This window comes from Glycine soja, chromosome 19 (genome assembly GCF_004193775.1).
Source record: "Glycine soja cultivar W05 chromosome 19, ASM419377v2, whole genome shotgun sequence".
Classification (NCBI taxonomy): Eukaryota; Viridiplantae; Streptophyta; class Magnoliopsida; order Fabales; family Fabaceae; genus Glycine; species Glycine soja.
This window is the reverse complement of record NC_041020.1, coordinates 46,743,031-46,764,347: the sequence shown is the minus strand read 5'-3', so window position 1 is coordinate 46,764,347 and position 21,317 is coordinate 46,743,031. Positions and strand designations below refer to the sequence as shown.

Below are 21,317 nucleotides of genomic sequence, written 5' to 3'. Positions count from 1 at the left end.
ATTGTTACTTGCACCAAACTAGTTAAGTGAGATAAAAAGACCTGACTGAAAGAGGTCTTGCAACGTGCAGGAGAAATAAGGACCATTAGATTTTGTAGGTGAATATCTAATGGACGAGAAATTGATCAATATAATGGTTCCCTATGTATCTGAACATGCTTAAAAGTCACATGGTTGCCCTTGTCCAAAAAGCTGAGTGAAAGTTTTTTCTTTTCACGTTACTTTTTATGGAAAAAACTTAACACCACGCGCCCTTGGTTTTAATGTTCATGGAGATGCTGGTCGGGACGTCAGGTTATGACTATACCTTTTCGTAGCACCATTGCCGAACCTGGTATCCGTTAACGTAATCAATTGGGTTCCATGTTGTTGGTCAAAAATCTGATTGCGTTCGGTATCATGGCAGATCTGTCGTGATGACTCCGATCACGTTTTGATTACGCCAATTGAGGTTGCTCTGCATCGTCGTTGATGTTTTCCGCATCTTCGACGTCGTAGTTGACAGTGGTGATCAACTGGAGTTGCTACTGTTCATTGGTGTGTAAAGCTGATATTTTAACATTCTGGTAATTTTAGTTGCTGTGATTGTTACATTTGTTCAAACCCTTGTTGACATTATATGATCTCATAGTTGGACAGCGGTCGTGTTGTGATGTTCGTTGAGGTTCAAGTGATGGTGTTGTGTGAAACAGCCAACCTATATTAATCAATTTCATATCCGTCAGATATTCACCTTCAAGATCTAACGATCTTTATTCCTCACGCACGATGCAAGACCTATATTGCTCTTGCACCGTAAATTTCGTCCTGAAAGAGACCTTAACTTCCAAACTCACTATTTGATTCCTAGTTTTTTTACCTCTTGTTCTCAAATATGTGGGTAGCTCTTTTCTACATCCTTGTAAGGCCCTCAAACCAATCCTCTACATATTGTCTAAACACCCTTCGCCAGGAGTTGAGAACGAGGGAGATGGTAGCCTTGTAGATTTAGCAGCATAGTAACTTAGTAAGGTTGACGGATTTGATTCTTTGAGTTGTAGTAAAATTATGAATCTTGAGAACAATTTTGCTTTTTAAGGATTATATAACTAGGTCCTAATTTCAAAAAAAGAAAAAATAAACAACCCCCACCCCAATGTTTTAAAGACTAATGGTTTTAAAGATTTTGGGTCTTACTTTTTCGAAAGTTAAGTATAATCATTTCTTAAAAAGGCTAACTATTAAATATAATTACTAAAATGTATGTTTAAATTGGTTTTAACCTCAAATTTATATTGAAATCTTTATTAAAATTAGGGAGAAAAGACACTCATTACTTCATGTCTTTTTAAATTTTTTGAAAAATAAAAATAATATTAGATAGTTTTTAAGATGTGAATGGGGTGTAGGTTAGTTGGAGAAAGTAATTATAAGGATAAAAAAAATTGAAAAAATAATTTTAGGGATAAAATAAAAAAAGAAATATGTATACCAAAAAATTGATTCAATTTTTTGTTTTTGTGATTTTGGTATAATCCACTCCCGCAGCGAGAAAAAGACACGGGGTTTGAAAATAGTATGGACCAATAATCAACTATGTTAATATCCAGATTTAATTCAGTTACCAATAATCAACAATAAAGTACCAGATTACAATATAAATATAAATTAGCCCCTTGCAAATAACAATAATAGTGCAGTGCGTTTCAGTGGTGGAAAGTGGAAACCGTAATCGCCAAGCTGGAAAGAAAACGCTCCATTTCTGCGCCACTCTCTGCCTTATCGCCCCATTTCCGTTCCAACATTGTCAGAGAGCAACACAGATTAGTCGTAGCAGTGAGAGGCATCGGAGGGGGAATAAAACATGGTTTCAACAGCAACAGAAACAGAGCAAGATTAGAAAGCGCCAGGGTGCGCACGTTAGCACCGAACCCCGTGGGTTCCTCTCCCCTAACTCGCTTCGCCCCCACGGCATTCCTACGCTGATCCACACTCAAAACGCATCACAAAAAACACCGTTTCGCAACCCTAACGGAGGAGGGGGGTAAAAAAAAAAACTGAAAAAAATGTTTCGGATAACGAGATTCTCGGGGTTTTTCTCCGCCGCAATGTTTGTGATTGTTCTTGTTATTCTCTCCCCCTCCTTCCAATCCGAAGCCATTCGATCCTCCCACCGATTTTCCTTCCGGAAAGCCCCTCCGTTCCGCAATGCCGCCGAATGCGGTTCAATTTCCGGTGAAACCACCACCGTCTGCGACCCTTCCTTGGTCCACGTCGCCATAACCCTCGACGTCGACTACCTCCGCGGCTCAATCGCCGCCGTGCACTCCATCCTCCACAACTCCCTCTGTCCGGAGAACATCTTCTTCCATTTCCTCGTCTCCGACACCAACCTCCAAACCCTAGTTGAATCCACGTTCCCTAACTTGAAGTTCAACGTCTATTACTTCGATCCGAACATCGTCGCTCACTTGATCTCCTCCTCCGTGCGGCAGGCGTTGGAGCAGCCTCTCAATTACGCGAGAAATTACCTCGTTGACCTTCTGGAGAGTTGCGTGGAGAGGGTGATCTACTTGGACTCCGATCTGGTGGTAGTGGATGACGTGGCGAAACTGTGGAGCGCGAGTCTGGACTCACGCGCCATCGGCGCGCCGGAGTACTGCCACGCGAACTTCACGAAGTATTTCACGGCGGGGTTCTGGTCGGAGCCGAGGTTGTCGGGGACGTTCGCGCAGCGGAGGGCGTGCTACTTCAACACGGGGGTGATGGTGATGGATCTGGTGAAGTGGAGGAAGGAAGGGTACACCAAGAGAATCGAGAGGTGGATGGAGATTCAGAAGAGTGATAGGATCTACGAGCTTGGTTCTCTGCCGCCGTTTTTGCTGGTGTTTGCGGGACACGTGGCGCCCATTGAGCACCGGTGGAACCAGCATGGTTTGGGCGGGGATAACGTGAAGGGTAGTTGCCGTGACTTGCACCCTGGTCCGGTTAGTTTGTTGCATTGGTCTGGTAGTGGGAAGCCATGGATCCGTTTAAGTTCCAAACGCCCCTGTCCTCTGGATTCTCTATGGGCTCCCTTTGATTTGTATGCACACTCTTCCTCTTAAACTAATTCTTCCCTCTCATTTAATTCAATTTCTCTTTGCTTGTCATTTTTCGCTAGTTAGATGTTATTCATCTATTTCTTCTCCCTAAACTTTTTCTCCGGAAAATTTGTATGTCATTTCTATTCTATTATTTTCCTGTCATTCCTGATTTGAAAATAAAAGAAAAAGAAAAGAAAGCGGATTTTCTAATTTCTTGTTGTATATAAAATGGTGTAGTATCCAACTATCCATTTGTTGTGTTATTTGTAATTTATTAGTAATCGGTGGCATTTAGGTCCGAAGCATGAACTGGGCTAGTATCCAATAATAATATGATGGATGAAGGTCTGAAACATTGTTAGAAAAAATATCTATGTTTGATAATTTATAGTGTTCAAATAGGATTGTTTCCTTCTCAAAAAAAAAAAAAAATAGGACTGTTTCAAAAAGAAATACGTTTGAGAACTAAAAAGAAAAAAAGAAAAACTTGAATCCATTAATACTTGATAGTTAATTTTAGCATTATATATAAATAAATTATTATCGAATTAAGGTATATTTATTAAGTTATTTTTTTATTATAAATTTATAAGTTAGAAGAAAAGATATATATTTTTTTAAAGAACACTAGCTGGTAATAAGTATAAATCGTAGTTTATATATGTTGAACCCGTCATAATTAGATTTAGGTGTCTATTTTGTAAAAGTTATTGTTGGTACAGACTGTTGGAGTGAGTAGTAGTTGATGCTGGGAAATTTCTAGTGGGTCTGAATGACCTTTACTGCATTCGCGAATCTAACGATAGAGGTGTTTGCATTTGATCGTGTTCACTTTTATTTGATGTGTTGGCAAAAGGAAAGTTCAGGTGAATGAGGAATCCAATATGAGAACAATCCAACGAGCCTCTGGATTGTGTTGGCATCTTAACCATGCTTCGGTGGCAGTGGCGGAACATTTTTAGCTATCTTTTACACTATGCGTTCTTTTTTCATTGCGTGTCACTCTCGCTTCGTCCTTTGCATCGCTAGCAATTATCTGTGTTCTGTTCTCTCTTCCATCATTGGATATACGCCTGCCAAATTTTCTACCCTACAATTAATGAAACTGGGGTGTCGTTTGGGGGGTCCTTTTCCTGAATCCTGACATTGTTGGATAGCTCAATTTTATAAATATAAAAGATTGTGATGGCTAGGAGTGTAGCAACTCAACTTCAACGGTTACTTCTGCTACTATTGGATGAGAGGGGTCCATATGTCGTTGTTGCTTTCAAACGTTTCCTCAACTGAGATGTTTTGGGGTCCAATTCTCGATTTCTCGTTGCTGTCCACAGTCCACACACCCTTTTTTTAATTGTATAAACAGCAAAGCAGGAGCCACCGCTCACAGCACTTGTAAATTGTAATCGGCAAGAATTGAGTGCCTTTTTTTCAACCCCTCTTTGACGAGGATAAAAGGTTTAAGAATTTTAACATTTAGAAATTCTTTATTACGAAAATTTTCTGGCTGTATGTACTAAACTTTCAAGTTAAACTGCTAAAAGGTTTTTTGATCGATAGATAGTTTTATCACAAATTATATGGTCTAAAACACTGTTATTAGTGTTCTAAATTTATGCATATGAGCTGTCGTTGGCTTTTAGCCTTGCTAGCTGTTGCTACATAATAATTGGGTAGTAAATTAAAGTGGGGAATAAACTATAAAGTATAAAGTCTCCGGTGTTTGGTTGGGTTTAGGATAATGTACTATACTAATAAAAGGGTTAGGACGTGTCTATGGATGGAGCTGAAGCTATAGGCAAACAATGAAAGATCGGGGTTTTCTTTTTTTACCTTGACATCTTTGATAATCAAAAAGTTAATACAAATACAAATTTTTGGTTTGATATCTACGTGTTTTGGACGGTACAGAATGTTGAGATAAACATATGAGGGGGACATTAGATGAGGTCGAACACGGCACTAAATGACTTTTTCAAGGTCTTATTTTCTGATTTTATTCACACTTCTTGACTCTTACCACTATGGAATGGGCTCATGTACATGTGTATTTCTTGGATCGGATTGTATGTAATCCCTACATATTTTGTTTTTATGCATCTCGTGCTGAAGGTTAGGGAAATATGTACCTCCCCTGATAGGATCGTGCTCTAATCCCTATACCCTTAGTCTTTATACATCTCATACTGAGACTAGGCGGCTGTGTATCTCTTGGATCAGATTGTATTTCCATCTCAACACACTTAGTCTCTGCACATCTCTTGTTTGAGGCTGAGGGACTATGTACCCTCTAAGATCGGATTATGTTCTGATCCACAATCTTCCTTACAAGGTCTTAGTCTGATCACTGTCTTATTACATTAGGCCCAACTCAATCATCTCTTAGGGTGATCGCGCCATAAAATATCATAGACACAATTATGTGTCGAAATCATCGCGATGCAATGAAACATTTTAATACATCATAATGACTTGACCTATGAATAATGGAGAGAGACACTGAGTGAGTAATGATAAATGACAAGCTTATTGACTTAGAACGGCAAGACACCTTGCTGTAGTGCTTTGGACTAAATTGCCTCCGCATATGAGGAAACCTTTTCCGCAACGGCATGAAGCATGACAAAAAAATCCTTAAAAAATTTGATGTGTTTATATACGCTAAAAAAAGTTTTTCTCACCAAATTTTCAGTGGGTAAAGGTAGGTCATTCATGATAATGAACTTGGGATTAGTTGTTTTCATGCATTTGTTGTAAACGGGGTTGAAGGTAAAGAAAACTAGCTTAGTGCGGTGAAACTGCCGAGTGTTTTCACTGAATGGAGGCCTAAAATTTTGATAACTTGGTCGCTATCTCCTTAGGATGCATACGGTTACGGTATTGACTTCCCTTCCCCGTTGTTCAGCTGTCATATCATAGGGCGATATTCATGTGACAAAGTGCCAACACAATTTCATTTTCGGCACTAGAGATGAACATTTTGTCTTGGCCAATGATCAATAGGTCTTTGTACCAATTAGGCGTCAACAAGACTACACCAATCATTGCATACCAAGCACGAGATGAAAAAAAATAAAATAATACAGTATTTATCAAAATTCTAATGTGGTAAGCTGTCGGTGGAATCTTGTTCTTATGCAAGCTGGCTTTCTTGAGAAATAAAATTCGACAAACATTATAATGATTTTTCAAACCGTATCTTCTCTCTTTTGTGGCCACGATCAAATTTACTTGTTAACAAACCACTTTCTTGATCAGATTTCTCATTTTAAAGGATTTTATCTTAAATGATAAATTCATCTGAAATTTAAATGATTTTTAAAATTTTAGTTTTATTTTACTAGTTGAAAAACTTAATTCACTAAATTAGTAATGTTTGATAATAATAAAAATGTTATTTGTAGTATTTTGTGAGATCTTATTTCAAGTAGTGTTTTAACTTCTAACTTATTATATCTTTTTATCCTTAAATTATATATTAAACTTACATTTTATGCTTTATTGCATAAGTTATACTATTTTTTATTATATTTTTTTATTATACTATTTATTTTAATCATAACAAATTCACATTAATTATTTTATTATTTTAGCATATACTTTAAGAACTGACAGTGGATTTATATGATAATGCTAATATTCAATAGTATTTAAAAGTATTAAATAATATTACCACACTAATAATTAATATAACCAATTTATAACATTTTTTTAGCATATATTATTTTATTTTCTTTTAAATTTGGTAGACAATATTTTAGACTTCCATTCCATTTCAATTTCACCATTTAACCTTTCTACTATTCACCAAGTTTTTAACCTTTGTACAAATTTATTGTTTCTTGTCATTTATGTTCTTGCTCCTTTAATTTCAAAGCACATTATTTGCGAGCTTTATTTTCCAACACTATGTTGTCGCTGAAAATTAACCGATTGAATGACTAAAAGTTTCAATAGAATTCTAAAATGAAGTTCAAGCAATTGACGTTCAGAAGAAAAATTCGCTCCTCAATTATGGATTCCCAAACTATTAGAGAAAGTGTTTAGTGTTGGTGAAAGAGAAGAAGTGTAAAAACACCATAAAAGAAAACTTAAAGACAATAAAGCAGTATATTTGATAAGATAAAGTGCAATAAAGAGATTATATTAATTTGAATTTGATTGAAGGTTTTGTTTTAGTTGCTAAAAACAATGTGTTTTTAGGAATCTTATAAAAAAAAATAACCACTGAATCAATCAGATTACTTCAATTAGATTATTATTTGGATTTGAAAGACACTTTTGTTATACTGTCATTTAGACAAAATTTGGTTTTAGTTTCTTATTTGGACAAATTGGATTATTTGTGTTTATTTGGAAACAATGTGTTCAGGTTGTCTTTTAATTCAAATATTGTTGGAACTGGTTCATTCTTGGTTAATGATAGTCTATATTTATTTGATATTGTAATTTCCTATGGTGAATCCTTTAATGCAGAATTGCATGGTACTAAGCGTAGAATTGATATTACAAACTCAGGAGCATTATGGCATAAGCGCTTAAGTCACATTTCTAAGAATAAAATTGAACGACTTGTGTCAAACAGAATCTTGGATTCCATTGATTTCATAAGTTTTGATGTTTGTGTTGAATGCATTAAAGGTAAACAGACCAAAAGCAAGAAATTAGGTGCATATAGAGCTACAGACGTCTTGAAATTGATACATACATACATTTGTGGGTCATTTCATACACCTTCATGGAATGATCAACAATATTTTATATCATTCATAGACTATTACTCTAGATATGCATACTTGTTTCTTATACATGAAAAGTCACAAACTTTGGATGTGTTCAAAACATTTAAAGTTGAAAATCAACTCAACAAAAGAATAAAATATGTCAGATCTGACCGTGGTGGTGAATACTATGACAGATATGACGGTTCATGTGAACAACGTCCGGGGCCTTTTACCAGGTGCCTAGAGGAATGTGGAATCGTCCCACAGTACACCATGTCGAGGTCACCTAGCATGAATGGTGTGATTGAAAGACGAAACAAAACTCTTAAGGATATGGTAAGAAACATGATTTGTCATTCTAACTTACCAGAGTTACTTTGGGGAGAGACACTAAAGACTACAGCTTACATTATAAATAGAGTGCCAACTAAGGCAGCTACCAAAACACCCTATGAGCTTTGGTTTGGGTGAAAGCCTAGTCTAAAACATTTTCATGTATGGGGATGTCCATTTGAGGCAAGGCCTTATAAGCCAAATGAAAGGAAATTGGACTCTCGAACAGTGAGCAGTTACTTTATTGGTTATTCTGAAAGATTCAGGGGCTATAAATTTTATGATCCTAAATTAAAGACAATTTTTGAGATGGGAACTGACACATTCTTTGAGGATATTGAGTTTGGGAGGAAGAATAAGGTTAGAGACTTTGTCTTAGAGGAAGAATTAGTAACAATTCCAGAACCGATTCATACAGTTACTTTTAATAAAACAAATTCGGAACCTCTACAAGATATTGTTATTGAATCCCCCACTCAAGATGATTTGGTCGTTCATGAGGAACAAACTCAAAATCCTCAAAAAACTATGCTTCATTACCAGTACCTTTACGAAGATCGAAAGGAGAAGTGCTATTCTAGATTATTATGTGATATTTCTCCAGGAACATGAGGAAAATAATGATATGATGGAAGATGACCCCCCAGTCAACTTCCATCAAGCCATGCAAGATTCCAACTCAAAAAAGTGGATTGAAACAATGAATGAATAGTATAAGTCCATGCAAAACAACAAAGTTTGGGAACTTGTCCCATTACCAGAAGATGTGAAACCCATTGGTTGCAAATGAATATTTAAGACCAAGCGGGATTCCAAAGGTAATGTGGAGAGGTATAAGGCTCGTCTTGTGGCGAAGGACTATACCTAAAAGGAAGGGATTGACTGTAAAGAGACTTTCTCTCCAGTTTCATCGAAAGACTCTTTTAGGACAAGCATGGCTCTTGTTGCACATTATGATTTAGAGCTTCGTAAAATGGATGTCAAGATGGTGTTTCTCAATGGCAACATTAATAAGACAATTTATATGGTGCAATCAGAAAATTTTGTGTCAGGAAACCTAAAGAATATGGTTTGCAAACTGACAAAATCCTTTTATGGGCTAAAACAGGCATCTCGTCAATGGTATCACAAATTTCATCAAGTAATTCTCTCATTGGGTTTCACAAATTCAGTGGGAGCAAGTACATTTTTCTGGTCTTATATGTTGATGACATACTGCTTGTCACTAATGATATAGGCATGTTGCACGAAACCAAGAGATTTCTATCAAGAAACTTCGAAACGAAAGATCTTGGTGACACCTCCTTTGTATTAGGAATTCAGATACGCTGAGATCAATCTCGGGGTATTCTAGGATTATCACAAAGGAGCTATATTGAAAAAATACTCAAAAGGTTTGGCATGTAGGAATGTAAATTTGGGGATACTTCAATTGCTAAGGGAGACAAGTTTAGTCTCAAATAGTGTCCAAAAGGAAATTTGGAAATTCAGGAAATGCAGAAGATTCCCTATGCATCAGCTGTAGGGAGTTTGATGTATGTCCAAGTATGTACGCATCCGGATATAGCATACATAATTGGAGTATTAGGCAGATATTTAAGCAATCCAAGAATGGATCATTGGAAAGCAGCCAAAAAGGTTATGAGGTATTTGAAGAGAACAAAGTAATATATGCTCCTAGTTGTTAAGGATAGGGTACAAAGTGGACAAATTTCCATAGAACACTTAGGGGCAAACTCCATGATAACAGATCCTCTTACTAAGGGACTTCCACCCAAGGTCTTTCACGAGCATGTTGCTCACATGAGTGTTTTACAGTTCAATGAATCTTTGGTTTAGTGGGAGTTACACTTTTATGTACTTTATGTTCTATGTTAGATTTTATGTATGCATACATTGACTTTTGAATATATTTGGTTAAATATATATGGTTTATTATTCAGTTATTATACTTTGTACATTAAGGTTATTAAATGATCTCATTGAGGTAAAGTAGGACCAGTTGAAAATAGACGTGTACAGGTCACCTTCACGTAATTTTCATGCTATACATTTCATAATGAGTCTATGTCATTTGATTCTATCAGCATTAGTGATCATTGATGAGTTTAGTTGTGATTGATACAATGAAAATTGTTTTGGTTCTACATGCGGATGTAATCAATGGACAAGATTTTTGGAATATGCTTAAGGCATGTAATGACAAATTTTGAGCTCATAAAGTCTAACACATTCATAAGGATTGTAAGTATATATATATATATATATATATATATATATATATATATATATATATATATATATATATATATTTGACCAGTGGGAGATTGTTAGCAATTTTGGGTCATACATAATTGAATGAGTTAGGGTCATTATATAATTAGCCGGAATATTAAAGTGTTTAATTTAAGGGCATATATGTCATGAAAGGATAATTATGTAGATACCAATGATATATAATTTGATGAGGGACCAAATTATAATTATCAAATTTGAGGGTAATTTGATGGCAGTTACCAATATAAGGGGTTATGGTCCCAAGAGAGCAAATGTAACGCGATTTGTCTTTATCCCATCAGAAGAGAAATTTCAGAGAAAGAAAAAGAATGACTTTCTACAATTGGAAGGTCATAAAACCAATTTTCTGATCAACCTTTTGTCATCATCATTCCATCATGGCTGATCAACACTTTCGCATATAGTTTTCACCCATGATTTTGAGTATGGAAACACAAAGGGATTTATCTCTTTACAGTAATTTCTCTCTACATGAATAGAAAGCGTTAGGATTGATGATTGTCTGTTAGAATCAAAATTAGGCTGATTAATTGAATTCCAATATTTGGAATTGAATCCCAACATTTGGTCTCAGAGCCTACCATACTTGATTCATGTATGATGTTTGAACAATATACACACATTAGGTACAATGTTTTGAAGAAACAAAATAAGATTATCACATTACTGCAGAATGAACAATGATATAAAGGGTGATTGATAACATCAAATTAATATGACAATTGATAACATCAAATTGCATGATTGGCAATATAATCACAATTGAATTTAATCTAGTACAACATAGGCGCGGTATCACCTGCTGCTACAAGATGAAGCAGAGGGAACTTCATCTACCTCAAACTTAAGGGAATTGAAAATTCATGTAATCTTGAGTTCTTCCTGAAGGAGGGTTTATGTACACCCAAAGCAAAGAGATAATGATGGAGAGCAATCCAGACCAAACATAGATGATGGTAGGAACCTTCCCTCTCCTTCCCATGAGACCCTTTGCAAAGGGGTAAAGATGGCACAATACCCAAAAGCTGAAAAACACCCCTCCTACAAGTCTGCTCCATTGTGGAAATGGACTGTACAAAGTCCTGGCAACCCCTACAGCAATAGCAATGGAATTCACCATCATAATAGTGATTGGAGGGACCATTAGAAAGCTCCACTTCACTTCATAAAGATCTGCAAACTCATCATCTCCATCTTCTGGGGTGGCTGACTTTGAGGTTAGAGTGAATGATATGTCCACTCCTGCTATGACCTTCAACAATCCTTGTAAAACAGCAACAGGGTGAGCACTTGTTCCACCAATCAACCAGAACTGTTCATTTCGCCACCAATCATGTAGAGTGATTCCTGACCACTTGATCTCTAGCAGTGCAAGCAAGCACAATGTAATTGTGATGCCCAGCAAGAACACTAGGAATGTTGCACTGAGGGATTGGACTATAAACTGTCCCGAAAATAGTGATACTGCTGGTAGAAAACAATAGACGATCAAAAACATTGAAGTGAAAGGGTACATTCCTACATTGAAATATGCCACCCTCTGCAGGAACTTCATTCTAGGACTTGCTAATAATGCATTGTTCCTTGAGAAGAAAATCTCAACAGAACCTGTTGCCCATCGAAGCACTTGGTGGAGCCTATCTGTCAAATTGATTGGAGCTGTTCCTCTAAAGGCATCCCTTTTGGTCACACAGTACACTGATCTCCAACCTCTATTGTGCATTCTATAACCAGTGACAACATCTTCTGTAACTGAACCATATATCCACCCCACTCGTTTGCCCCATTCAGTTTTATCCTCATAGAAACAAGATATCACACTTATTGCCTCAGCAACAGTGGCTGCATCCAATGGCTCGCGAGGCACGACAAGGGAACCTGCTGACCTTCCTTGTGTTCCCTTTTCTTGCAAATCTTGAAGCAACCTTCCCTGGTATTCCGCCACAGGAATGGATGCAGCAAGAGAAGTAGAGTTGCCAAACCTTCTGGGAAGAAGCAAGGACTCTATGTCTGCATCGTCATCATTGTGATCACCATTTATTGGCAGACAAACTTCATCCACCTCCTTTTTTGACACCTTTGGCTTTCTCAAAAATAACTTGATTTTCCTCCTGCCTAACCAACCATGGTGTTCTGTGGCTCTTGGAGGACTAAATCCATAGAGAGCTGTTCTTCTGAATATGCAACCCGTTCCCACATACATGGGGCCTTGCAAGCCATCAAGAGCTCTCATGCTCACATCAAAGAACACTGTGTTGTGGTTTGCGTATCGGTCACTAGGGTCAATGCCCTCAAACCTTTGAGGGAACTGAACGTAGCATATCCTATCACCACCCCTGTCAAGCATAAAGCACATGCCTTCCCTCATAGCCAAGGAGTTGTAGATGTAGTGATCGCAGTCGAGATTCAGAATGAATGGTCCATTGGACATGATGGCGCTGGTGCGAACAAGAGCATTCATTGCTCCCGCTTTCTTGTTGTGATCATATCCCGGCCTCTTCTCACGAGACACATAAACAAGCATGGGAAGCCTAATATCAACATCTGTTGTGCCAATCAAGTTCTCCCCATCAGTTTCTGTACCAAATTCTAGTTCTGCATTTGGTGGAGCTAACATTGCCTGCACAAACATCATCAAAAACTCAATGTTTTGAGTGTCCTATCTACCATTCAAGATAACACAACATTAAAATCCAAAGGTTTAAACAAAATATGTTTTTGGTCCATAGAAATGTCACAACTCACAAGTTTTAATATCTACAGAAATCTTTAGTCCCACATCAGTGATAAAAAAATTTGTAGTGAGAAACTAAAACCAAATCATTTATTAAACATATGAACTAAACACATCTGTAAACCTTTTTATTTTGTTACACAGATACATAACATTGAGAAGTATTGAAGAAGTTACCTGGATTATACCAGCGTGGTCCCCTCTTGAGTGGTCTTGTTCTGCTGAAGCCCAAGTTCCTGGCCAATGAGAACCATCAGACATCCATGTAGCTTTAGGAACTTTAATGGGTTCAGAGACATTGGAACCTGCTTCCATCTGTTTCTTCTTGGCTCGTAGCTCCTCATGAGCATTGTAAGCATCAGATCTTCTCCTTATGGATTCAGGCAAGGAGTTTATCCTCACTTTGAACTCATCATACTCCCTCTTCACCCTTCTCCTCTCTCTCACAAAGTCCAACCGGACCTTGTTCTTGAGAAAATCACGCTTCTGCCCAAAATATGCTTCAGGGTTTCGCGGCTCTATGTGGTGCTTTCTACAGAAAGGAACCCAAATTCTAGCAAAGCTAGCAGTCTCAGCAAGGGCTTCAAATGTCAACAAAGCTCCACCATCATCAGACAAGTAACACGCGACCTTCTCCACTGGATAATCAATTGCAAGGATCGAGAGAATGGTGTTGGCGGTGACAAGAGGAGGTTCCTTTTCAGGGTCTGCCGTGGAAACAAACACGTCAATTCCTGGAAGATCAGACCTCCCTTTCGGGTTTCGCAGGTTTGGAGACTCAAACCGCCCTTTCAGAATAGAGAGATCAGTGACTCTGTTCACAGGACAGAGCTTAGGAAGCTGATCAAGAATCCACGAAAATGCAAACCAAAGCTCACAGGTAATTGACATAGCCCATAGCCAAATCGCTTCATGGTTTGGGTGTCTAACCCTCCACGTAAGAAATAAACCCAAGGCAGCAAGACGCAGCAGAATAAGCAACCTGAACAAAAGAATTAGAAACTAGTCTATGCATCCAAAATAGGCAAGTAGTAAATATAGCAATAAGTTGGTATATTAAGTTAAACATGAGACAATCACTAGTACCCAATTAGAGTGTATGTTATAAAGTAAATATTATTAGTCTCTGGCTCTTTGACTGAAAAAGACCCAAAAAGAGAAAGAGTGAAGAAAAGAAAAGATTTTTAGATTTGAAGTGACTGACCTATAAGGGCTGATAATAGCAGCTGAAACTCCAACCTTCCTAGTCAAAGGTCTTCTAGCCTTCTCTCCAAACTCCGGAGGGGGATCGAACCCGTTAGGACCATACCCATCTTTAGGCCACACGGCGTTTCCATAGCCATAAGTTCCCTTCGTCTCAAATAGCCATCTCGTGTGGTCAAAGTCAGGAGGATGATTCTGCGCCTTGAACGACTTCACAACAGAAAGCCTCTTATCCAACTTAAACTCCGCCATGGAAGGCAGAGGAAGAGGCTGGTCCTCGTCCTCTTCCTCATCATCTTCATCATCATCACTCACATACTTATAGGGCTCTTTGCACCCAGGACACTTTCCTCCACCGTTCTTCCCACCACACTCCAAGTAGCAGTCTCTGCAGATCTTGAACCCGCACTCGCACGGCCCACCACACAGCCTTCCCTTTATCGCTTCTTCGTCGCAGCCCTTCATTCCGCAAACCGACGACGACGTTTTCGCCTGCGCGTCGCTCTCCATCGAGCACTCCATGACGTGGCCGCGCGTCACGGAGTTGTACCCTCCCGTGAAGATCGTGCCGGAGATGAAGCTCGTGCCGCTCTTTCCGTCCTCCGATGCCGTCAGCGGCCTGCGGTCCGGCGTCGGAGGGATATGGACGGTGTACGACACGAATTCGGTGTTGCTTTCTTCGATGCCGCCGTCTTTGGACGCTCCGCCGCCGGAGATCCGCCTTCCGCCGCAGCCGGAAGCTCTGAGAGGGGAAGCGGGGTTGTTGGCGGAGACGGAGGCGCGTGGAATAGGACTGGTTAGGCCCATGCTGCGGCGTCGTCCTCCGGACGACACCGTTATGGTCACCGGAGAAGAAGAAGAGGGCGATGCCGTTTTCACCATGTTACTAGAAATAGAATACAGAAAAAAGAAGGTGCGAATGATTAAGGAAAGAGTGATGAGAAAAGGAATATCGTCAATTGGCCATAAAGGATGTGAATTGAAGGAAGGGAAATTTGAAGCGAGTGTGAGTAGGAAGAAGAAGTAGATGTAGTAAGTAGCTAGGAAAGGAGCAACGGTCGATTTTGAAAGTGAAGTAACGTCCACATTTTCAGACTTAAATGCAACGGTCGATAGATCTTGACCGTTGATTTACTAAAACTGGAGATGATAGATCTGGACCGCTGCTTTACTTAATGTTGAAGTTGCTTTTGTTTTTTTTAGATCTGGTCCGTATGAGTTAATTGAAGTTCTCGTTGGAAATGTAGAGCCAGAAAATTTTAAAATTTGAATGGAATATTTTTAAATCAAACAAAAGAATATTATTGTAATAAAAATCCAAGAAACAGATTAGGTACTCAAATACGAGATTTGTTGTTAGGCTAAAAGAATCTCACGTTAAAAGTGACTTTATTGTTAATAGGTTAATGAATATCTTCAATTGCATAAAAAATGAGAAAATATCATTAATTAAATATATAAAAAATTAGTAATTAATAACAATTCCTCCAAAACACTTATTGATTCCCTTCAATAAATGACTCTTTTCCACCCATAGATAACTCTTTCCACCACATTTTTTCTCTCAGCAAAATTTAAACTTAAAACTTTTCTTTAAGATATCTAGATTTTTCCCCAGTCCAATCATATTTTATTAAACCAAGTAAATAATTTAACCATATAAAAAAAGAAAAACAAAGAAATAAAATTATGAAAAAAGTCATATTATATTATCATTTATTTAGGATTAAAAATAGAAAGTAAAAAAAAAAGCTTTTTTCTTCAATTTAGTTAGATAAAAACAAAATCATAAGTGTATTCACGTTTTCACTTTAAAAAATACATAAAACACAACATATTTAGAAGGGAGATTTTGATCTCTCCCCTCTCATTTTGTCTCTCTTCTTTATGAATTTATTGTACAAATAGCATTTCAATTTGAATTTCACCAACATTTAATAATTCATAAATTCTGAAATTATATATAGATCTATTTTGCAAAGCACGTGGACCAAGGGTGGGAAGAGGGTGAAAGGACAAAAATTGCACCATGAATAAAATCAATGTTCAACTTTGTTGCAGTAAAATCCTCTGATAAAAGATAAACCTCATCAATGCTAGCTGAAAATAAGGCTGAATCACACTATAACTTTGATTTTTTTTTTTCTCTCCTAGTAGCGGAATATAAACAATGGTAGAAAACGTGCTTTCATGTAAAGTGGTAAATAGAAAAAGAAAAAACAGTTTTACAAAATATCAACATGTTTGATGACTCTTGGGATGTATACAACAAGTTGCCCTTCTACTTCGTCTTCGTCTTTATACAGGATCTATCTTTGAACACGAAATTAAGTCTACACTACTTTCTTTTTTTTCTTAAAAAATTGGCCAGTGCGAGATGAACTTTCTGAAAATCCCCTCTTTACAGGATTTGTTAAAACTAATACCAATGTTTGCACGAAGGGATGCTGTACAGTGCCATCCCCAATTTGCCTCTCAATAAGGAGCCAATCATTTTAGCCAAAGGAACTTCAAAAGCAAATCCCCATACCTGAAGTGCATTATCATAGTGCCAATGATACTAGTCTTCTTTATACAGAATACAATTTGATTCACATCGAACGGAAGAATCAACATGATGCCGGCCAGTAAAGTGCTCAGTAAAGTAATGACTAGAAGAGGATCTCCTTGAGTATCAAGAGAACTAGCATGACAAAGCACATTATAACAAGTGTTGTTGCACACATAACCATCCCTCCTTTTTTCTGTGTTCTCTCTGCCTGTAGTACATAAGTACATGTTTAAAATGATGATAACAGCTAAAAAATTCCAAAAGAAAGGTGCTCCAATTTGCAATCATAAAGACTGAGCAAAGTCTATGCAAGTAAGAAGGAGCATGAGAGAAAACAGAACCTTTTGCAACTGCTTAAGACCCTCTTCAACGGATGTAGAAACACTCTGAATGTTGTAGTCAATTCTATCCACAATTGTTCCCTGCAGGAATACCAGCTTCTTGAGTCACCTTTCATTTTAAAAATCTATCTTATACGAGGGTGGGGCATTCACCTGGTCTATCACAAGGACAGAGAGATCCTTCATGATTTGAGCAAGCTCATGGACTGATTTGACAACCTACAGCAAATTTTACTTAGTCAGACAAGGTACAGAAAGTAATTTGTGTTCAAGCAAAAACCAAATGCCTTCAAATTGCCTGTTCAATCTCTCTTTCCCTTTCCTCTGAGAACTGCTCACTTCTCTTTAGCTTTGTCATTTGCTCTTCACTAAAACCCTGGAGTTAATCAAATACCAAATATCATTATCTCTTTCTTTGTAATAAAACTTCATCCAGGACGAAAAAGAATGTAAAGTAAACATTTCATAGCATTTAATGCCTTTTTTAAACTGTCAGCTTCATTGTAAGGATATAAATAGTTGTCCTAAGAGACAAATTCCATCACTGAAAATAGTTCTTATTCTCTCCTTTTCCTCCCTCAATACCTACATCCCCCATAATTTCAACACACATCATAAGGTTTCTTCAAATAATATGGCCCTGTCGAGAAATTAGTTGCCAAAAAAAATAAAAAATACCACATCACTGAATTCATCATTTTGCGATCCAAATTTGCTCCCAGTAAAGCTCATCTCCAAGTCAATCCCATCATAACCCTGCATGATTACACCCAATTATAGACATTAGTGAAGCAACATAAATAACAACACAAAAAATAAAACTGTAGTTCCACTGTTGCACACACAACAGACTTGTGGGTTGGGCATCAGGATAGTATGACCATAAGTTCAAGCATTTGAATACCAAGAGAGTTAAAAATAGAACAAAAAAAAGTCAAGAAATGATGAGTCTAGAAAAGTAGATTGATGAGTTAGAAAATAGAGAAGCAGACCAACAAAAATGGTGGCATATGGAAGATTTTGAAGTGGAAAAATTAGCTACACATGAAAAGTTGCAACCTCTTGTTGCTGCTGCAAACGTTTCAAATATGCTGACTGTTTTCGCCGGAGATCCATTGACAGGTTCTGAAGATCTGTAGCAAGGGAACGCTGCCAAAAGTAGATACAAAAAAGTTAGTCATACCAATCTCAAGATAAAAGCAAGAACTAGCATATCATAAATTGCCTAAAATTTGAAGCAAGTAACCAAGATGGAAGTAAATTCTTGTCTATTTACAAACCACTTTTCGCCAAAGAACTATTTCAAAGAAATGGCATAAAATCATTGTAATGAAACCAATGGTATATTTGGATGAGGGATTATAAGAGGAAAAGAGAGGGAAGGGAAAGGCTTATGATTAGCCATTCTCTTGTTTTGGGGTAGGAGGGTAGGGAATGGGGATTTTTCATAAACCCTCCCTTACTTTTCTGGGTTCCCCTAAATTGGAGGACGGGTCAGTCAAAAAAAGTATATTAAGTTAATTTACATTTTTTTTTTCAAAAATAGAGGTGCGTGATAGTAAATTTATATTTGTTGATCTTTTTTAAATTAACTACCCCTCTGTTTCTTTTGCCTTGTGAATTAGTAACATCCAAACAAAAATAAGGGTTTACCCTACATTTTTTTTCCCTTCCTTTCCATTAGCTTCTAACTCTCAAACACACCCCCAAAGAACAAAATCCAAATGAGGATAGGATATAAACTCACATACCGTAATACATGAAAAACAAGGAGAAATGAGAAAAGGGGCAATTGGGCTTTAAAAGGATGGGAGAGGCTAAAGCTACAATTTAACAATAATGTCAGATAATCATAGTTGAAATGAAGAAAAACTTTATGCAATACGTCATAAATCTTTGGGACAATCTCCAGAGTCCTGAACTGATTAAGAGCAAACAGCACTTAGATTATCCACTAACCTACCTATTACTTTCTATTTTGAATCCAAAACAAATAATTGGACAAGAACCTATATCAACCTTAAGAACAATAAGTCAAATAATAGTCAACCTCAACTGAAGAAAAAGGTGAAATCTAACAAATTAATCTGCACTGCATATGATAGATTGATAGTATAAAACATTTTTATAACAAAATTACCTGCACATTTTTCCTAACATTAGAATCCTCAGAAGATCCAGCAGCAGCAGAAAGTCTTCTGAGCCTCACTTCAGACTTTCTGAGGAGAGACGTAATTTCCTGGGTGAGAGTCTCAATATGACGCTGATCCTCTTTGCCATCCCCAAAGGATGGCATCAAAGCCTTCGCATGAGCTTTGGTTAACTCAGAAATTTTAACCCTAGCACGTTGTATGTTCGTAGCTATTTCTTCAGAATCATCCACCCAAGATGGCGGCAACCCCACAGTAAACGCATCCCTAACACACAACATTGACGATTGCGCCGAGTTCAGAATTCACATCTTAAAGGCATTAACAATTAAGTCCAACAATGTTCAAAACATAGTTTAGGGCACTTAGGTAATCGCTATTATTATTATTATTATTTAATCGGTAAATGTTAATTGTTAATTTCTGTTAGCAGAAAGATTCGAAACTATATCTCCCCCTTTCTTTCTCCCTTCACCACTAAACAAACCTTATATCTCCCAGGTAATCGCTATTATGCATATAAATGAAATTAAAGCGCAGAAAGGAATATGAATTGAGGAAAAGGAAAACCTAGAAGTGGATGGAGCAGGTTCCTGTGTGCTTAGAAGAGCATAGGAGGAGGATCGATTGGGAGGAAGAAGCGAAGTGGTAACCATTTCGATGACGGGGCCGGTGGAGGCAGATGCCGAGGAGGATAGAGGAGCGCGCACGCTCTTCACGGCGTCTCTGTGTTTTCTAAATTCTATTGTTCGATTTCTCGTCGCCATTGAATTCAATTTCAGGTAAGCACTCTTTCTTGGTCTCTGGTTTGTTTCGCGGAACGCTGTGGAACTGGGAAACTACGAACGACAAGAATCGTACAAGTTTTTGGGTTTAGGAATCTTAAGGGTCATATTTGTAAATTAATCTCATCCAAACCTTACTCGAGAAGAAAGAGTGTTCCACGCCCAAAGCAGCATTTTCACACTACCTTCTTTTTTATGTTTAACAGTAATAACCGTAACAAATTACTTTCATAATTACTATTCATTTTGTGGATTAAAGTAGAGCTGTCAAAATGGGTCAGTCTGGTTCACGTGGATTGGCCCACAACGGGTTAAGCTAAAAGTGAGCTAGTCCAACTCGATCCACTTTTGTGTGGGCTAACAAAATGTCAGCCCGACCCGACCCATCATAGATTGATGGGTTTTGTGGGCTGACCCACTTTTCTGCCTTTTTTTTTTTGTAAAAAAAAATAAAATTATTCCAAACAACTTAAAATAAAATTCAATATAAAAATCAAATTAAATCAAATTCAAATATTCAATGTTAAAGTGATTGAAGTCTTCAAAATAAACATTTAACATTAAGATAATTGAAATTTAAATATCATCAAAAATAAACTTCTAAATTATTGAAATTAAACATTAGAGTCATGAACTATGAAATCCAGAACAACTTCCTCTTCTTTTTCAACATCACCATTAATTTCATCTACAAAGACAAAAAAAATAAACAATATCATTAATAAGTCAAATAAATAAAACAACACACATTATTGTTATGATTATTTTAAAAACAATTATTGTTATGCTTTTATCCATTACTTCATATTGATTATGTGAGTGAGAAATTATATAAATGTGAAATTTACTCACATGATTGTTATGATTATTTTAAGAACAATTATTATGATTATATGCTATAAAACTATACTCATATCTTTGATAATTTTAAAGTTAAGTTAATTATTTTATATTTTCCTCTTTTTATTTATTTAAATATTAATAAATATAAAATATGCAGGTTATAAGAAAATATATGATAAGTTACTTTAATAAATCATAATATTTGATATATTGTATTTTATGATGATAATCCCATGAAAAGATTGATCATCAATATGTTTAATTTTAAAAAATATTCATACTACTTACAAATT

General features: G+C 36.9%; 3 protein-coding genes across 3 annotated transcripts; 1 reads left to right on the top strand and 2 right to left on the bottom strand.

Annotated features, from left to right (window-relative positions):
* Positions 1–1,626: 1,626 nt before the first annotated feature.
* Positions 1,627–3,278, top strand: LOC114400682 (probable galacturonosyltransferase-like 7). Its single transcript, XM_028363256.1, has one exon. It carries the CDS (start codon positions 2,046–2,048, stop codon positions 3,084–3,086), a length of 1,041 nt encoding a protein of 346 aa, XP_028219057.1. The 5' UTR covers positions 1,627–2,045; the 3' UTR covers positions 3,087–3,278.
* A 7,806-nt stretch (positions 3,279–11,084) lies between these two features.
* LOC114400400 (cellulose synthase-like protein D5) lies at positions 11,085–15,426 on the bottom strand. Its single transcript, XM_028362841.1, has 3 exons — positions 14,356–15,426; positions 13,329–14,133; positions 11,085–13,037 (listed from the first exon to the last, which is right to left on the bottom strand). The coding sequence occupies exons 1-3, from the start codon at positions 15,234–15,236 to the stop codon at positions 11,262–11,264; spliced, it is 3,462 nt and encodes a 1,153-aa protein (XP_028218642.1). The 5' UTR covers positions 15,237–15,426; the 3' UTR covers positions 11,085–11,261.
* Positions 15,427–16,461: 1,035 nt separating this feature from the next.
* LOC114398358 (syntaxin-43-like) lies at positions 16,462–20,290 on the bottom strand. The gene is made up of 8 exons (XM_028360542.1): positions 19,967–20,290; positions 19,387–19,663; positions 18,306–18,395; positions 17,925–18,002; positions 17,545–17,622; positions 17,400–17,465; positions 17,247–17,327; positions 16,462–17,113 (listed from the first exon to the last, which is right to left on the bottom strand). Exons 1-8 carry the CDS (start codon positions 20,161–20,163, stop codon positions 17,006–17,008), a joined length of 975 nt encoding a protein of 324 aa, XP_028216343.1. The 5' UTR covers positions 20,164–20,290; the 3' UTR covers positions 16,462–17,005.
* Positions 20,291–21,317: the final 1,027 nt, after the last annotated feature.

Coding starts and splice junctions, on each gene's coding strand:
- LOC114400400 (XM_028362841.1), bottom strand. CDS start 15,236: ATGGTGAAAACGGCATCGCCCTCTTCTTCTTCTCCGGTGACCATAACG. Junction 14,134..14,355: donor GCTATTATCAGCCCTTATAG/GTCAGTCACTTC, acceptor TCTTTTGTTCAG/GTTGCTTATTCTGCTGCGTC. Junction 13,038..13,328: donor ACCACGCTGGTATAATCCAG/GTAACTTCTTCA, acceptor ATGTTTGTGCAG/GCAATGTTAGCTCCACCAAA.
- LOC114398358 (XM_028360542.1), bottom strand. CDS start 20,163: ATGGCGACGAGAAATCGAACAATAGAATTTAGAAAACACAGAGACGCC. Junction 18,396..19,386: donor ATGTTAGGAAAAATGTGCAG/GTAATTTTGTTA, acceptor TACTTTTGGCAG/CGTTCCCTTGCTACAGATCT. Junction 17,114..17,246: donor GTCTTAAGCAGTTGCAAAAG/GTTCTGTTTTCT, acceptor TATGTACTACAG/GCAGAGAGAACACAGAAAAA.
- LOC114400682 (XM_028363256.1), top strand. CDS start 2,046: ATGTTTCGGATAACGAGATTCTCGGGGTTTTTCTCCGCCGCAATGTTT.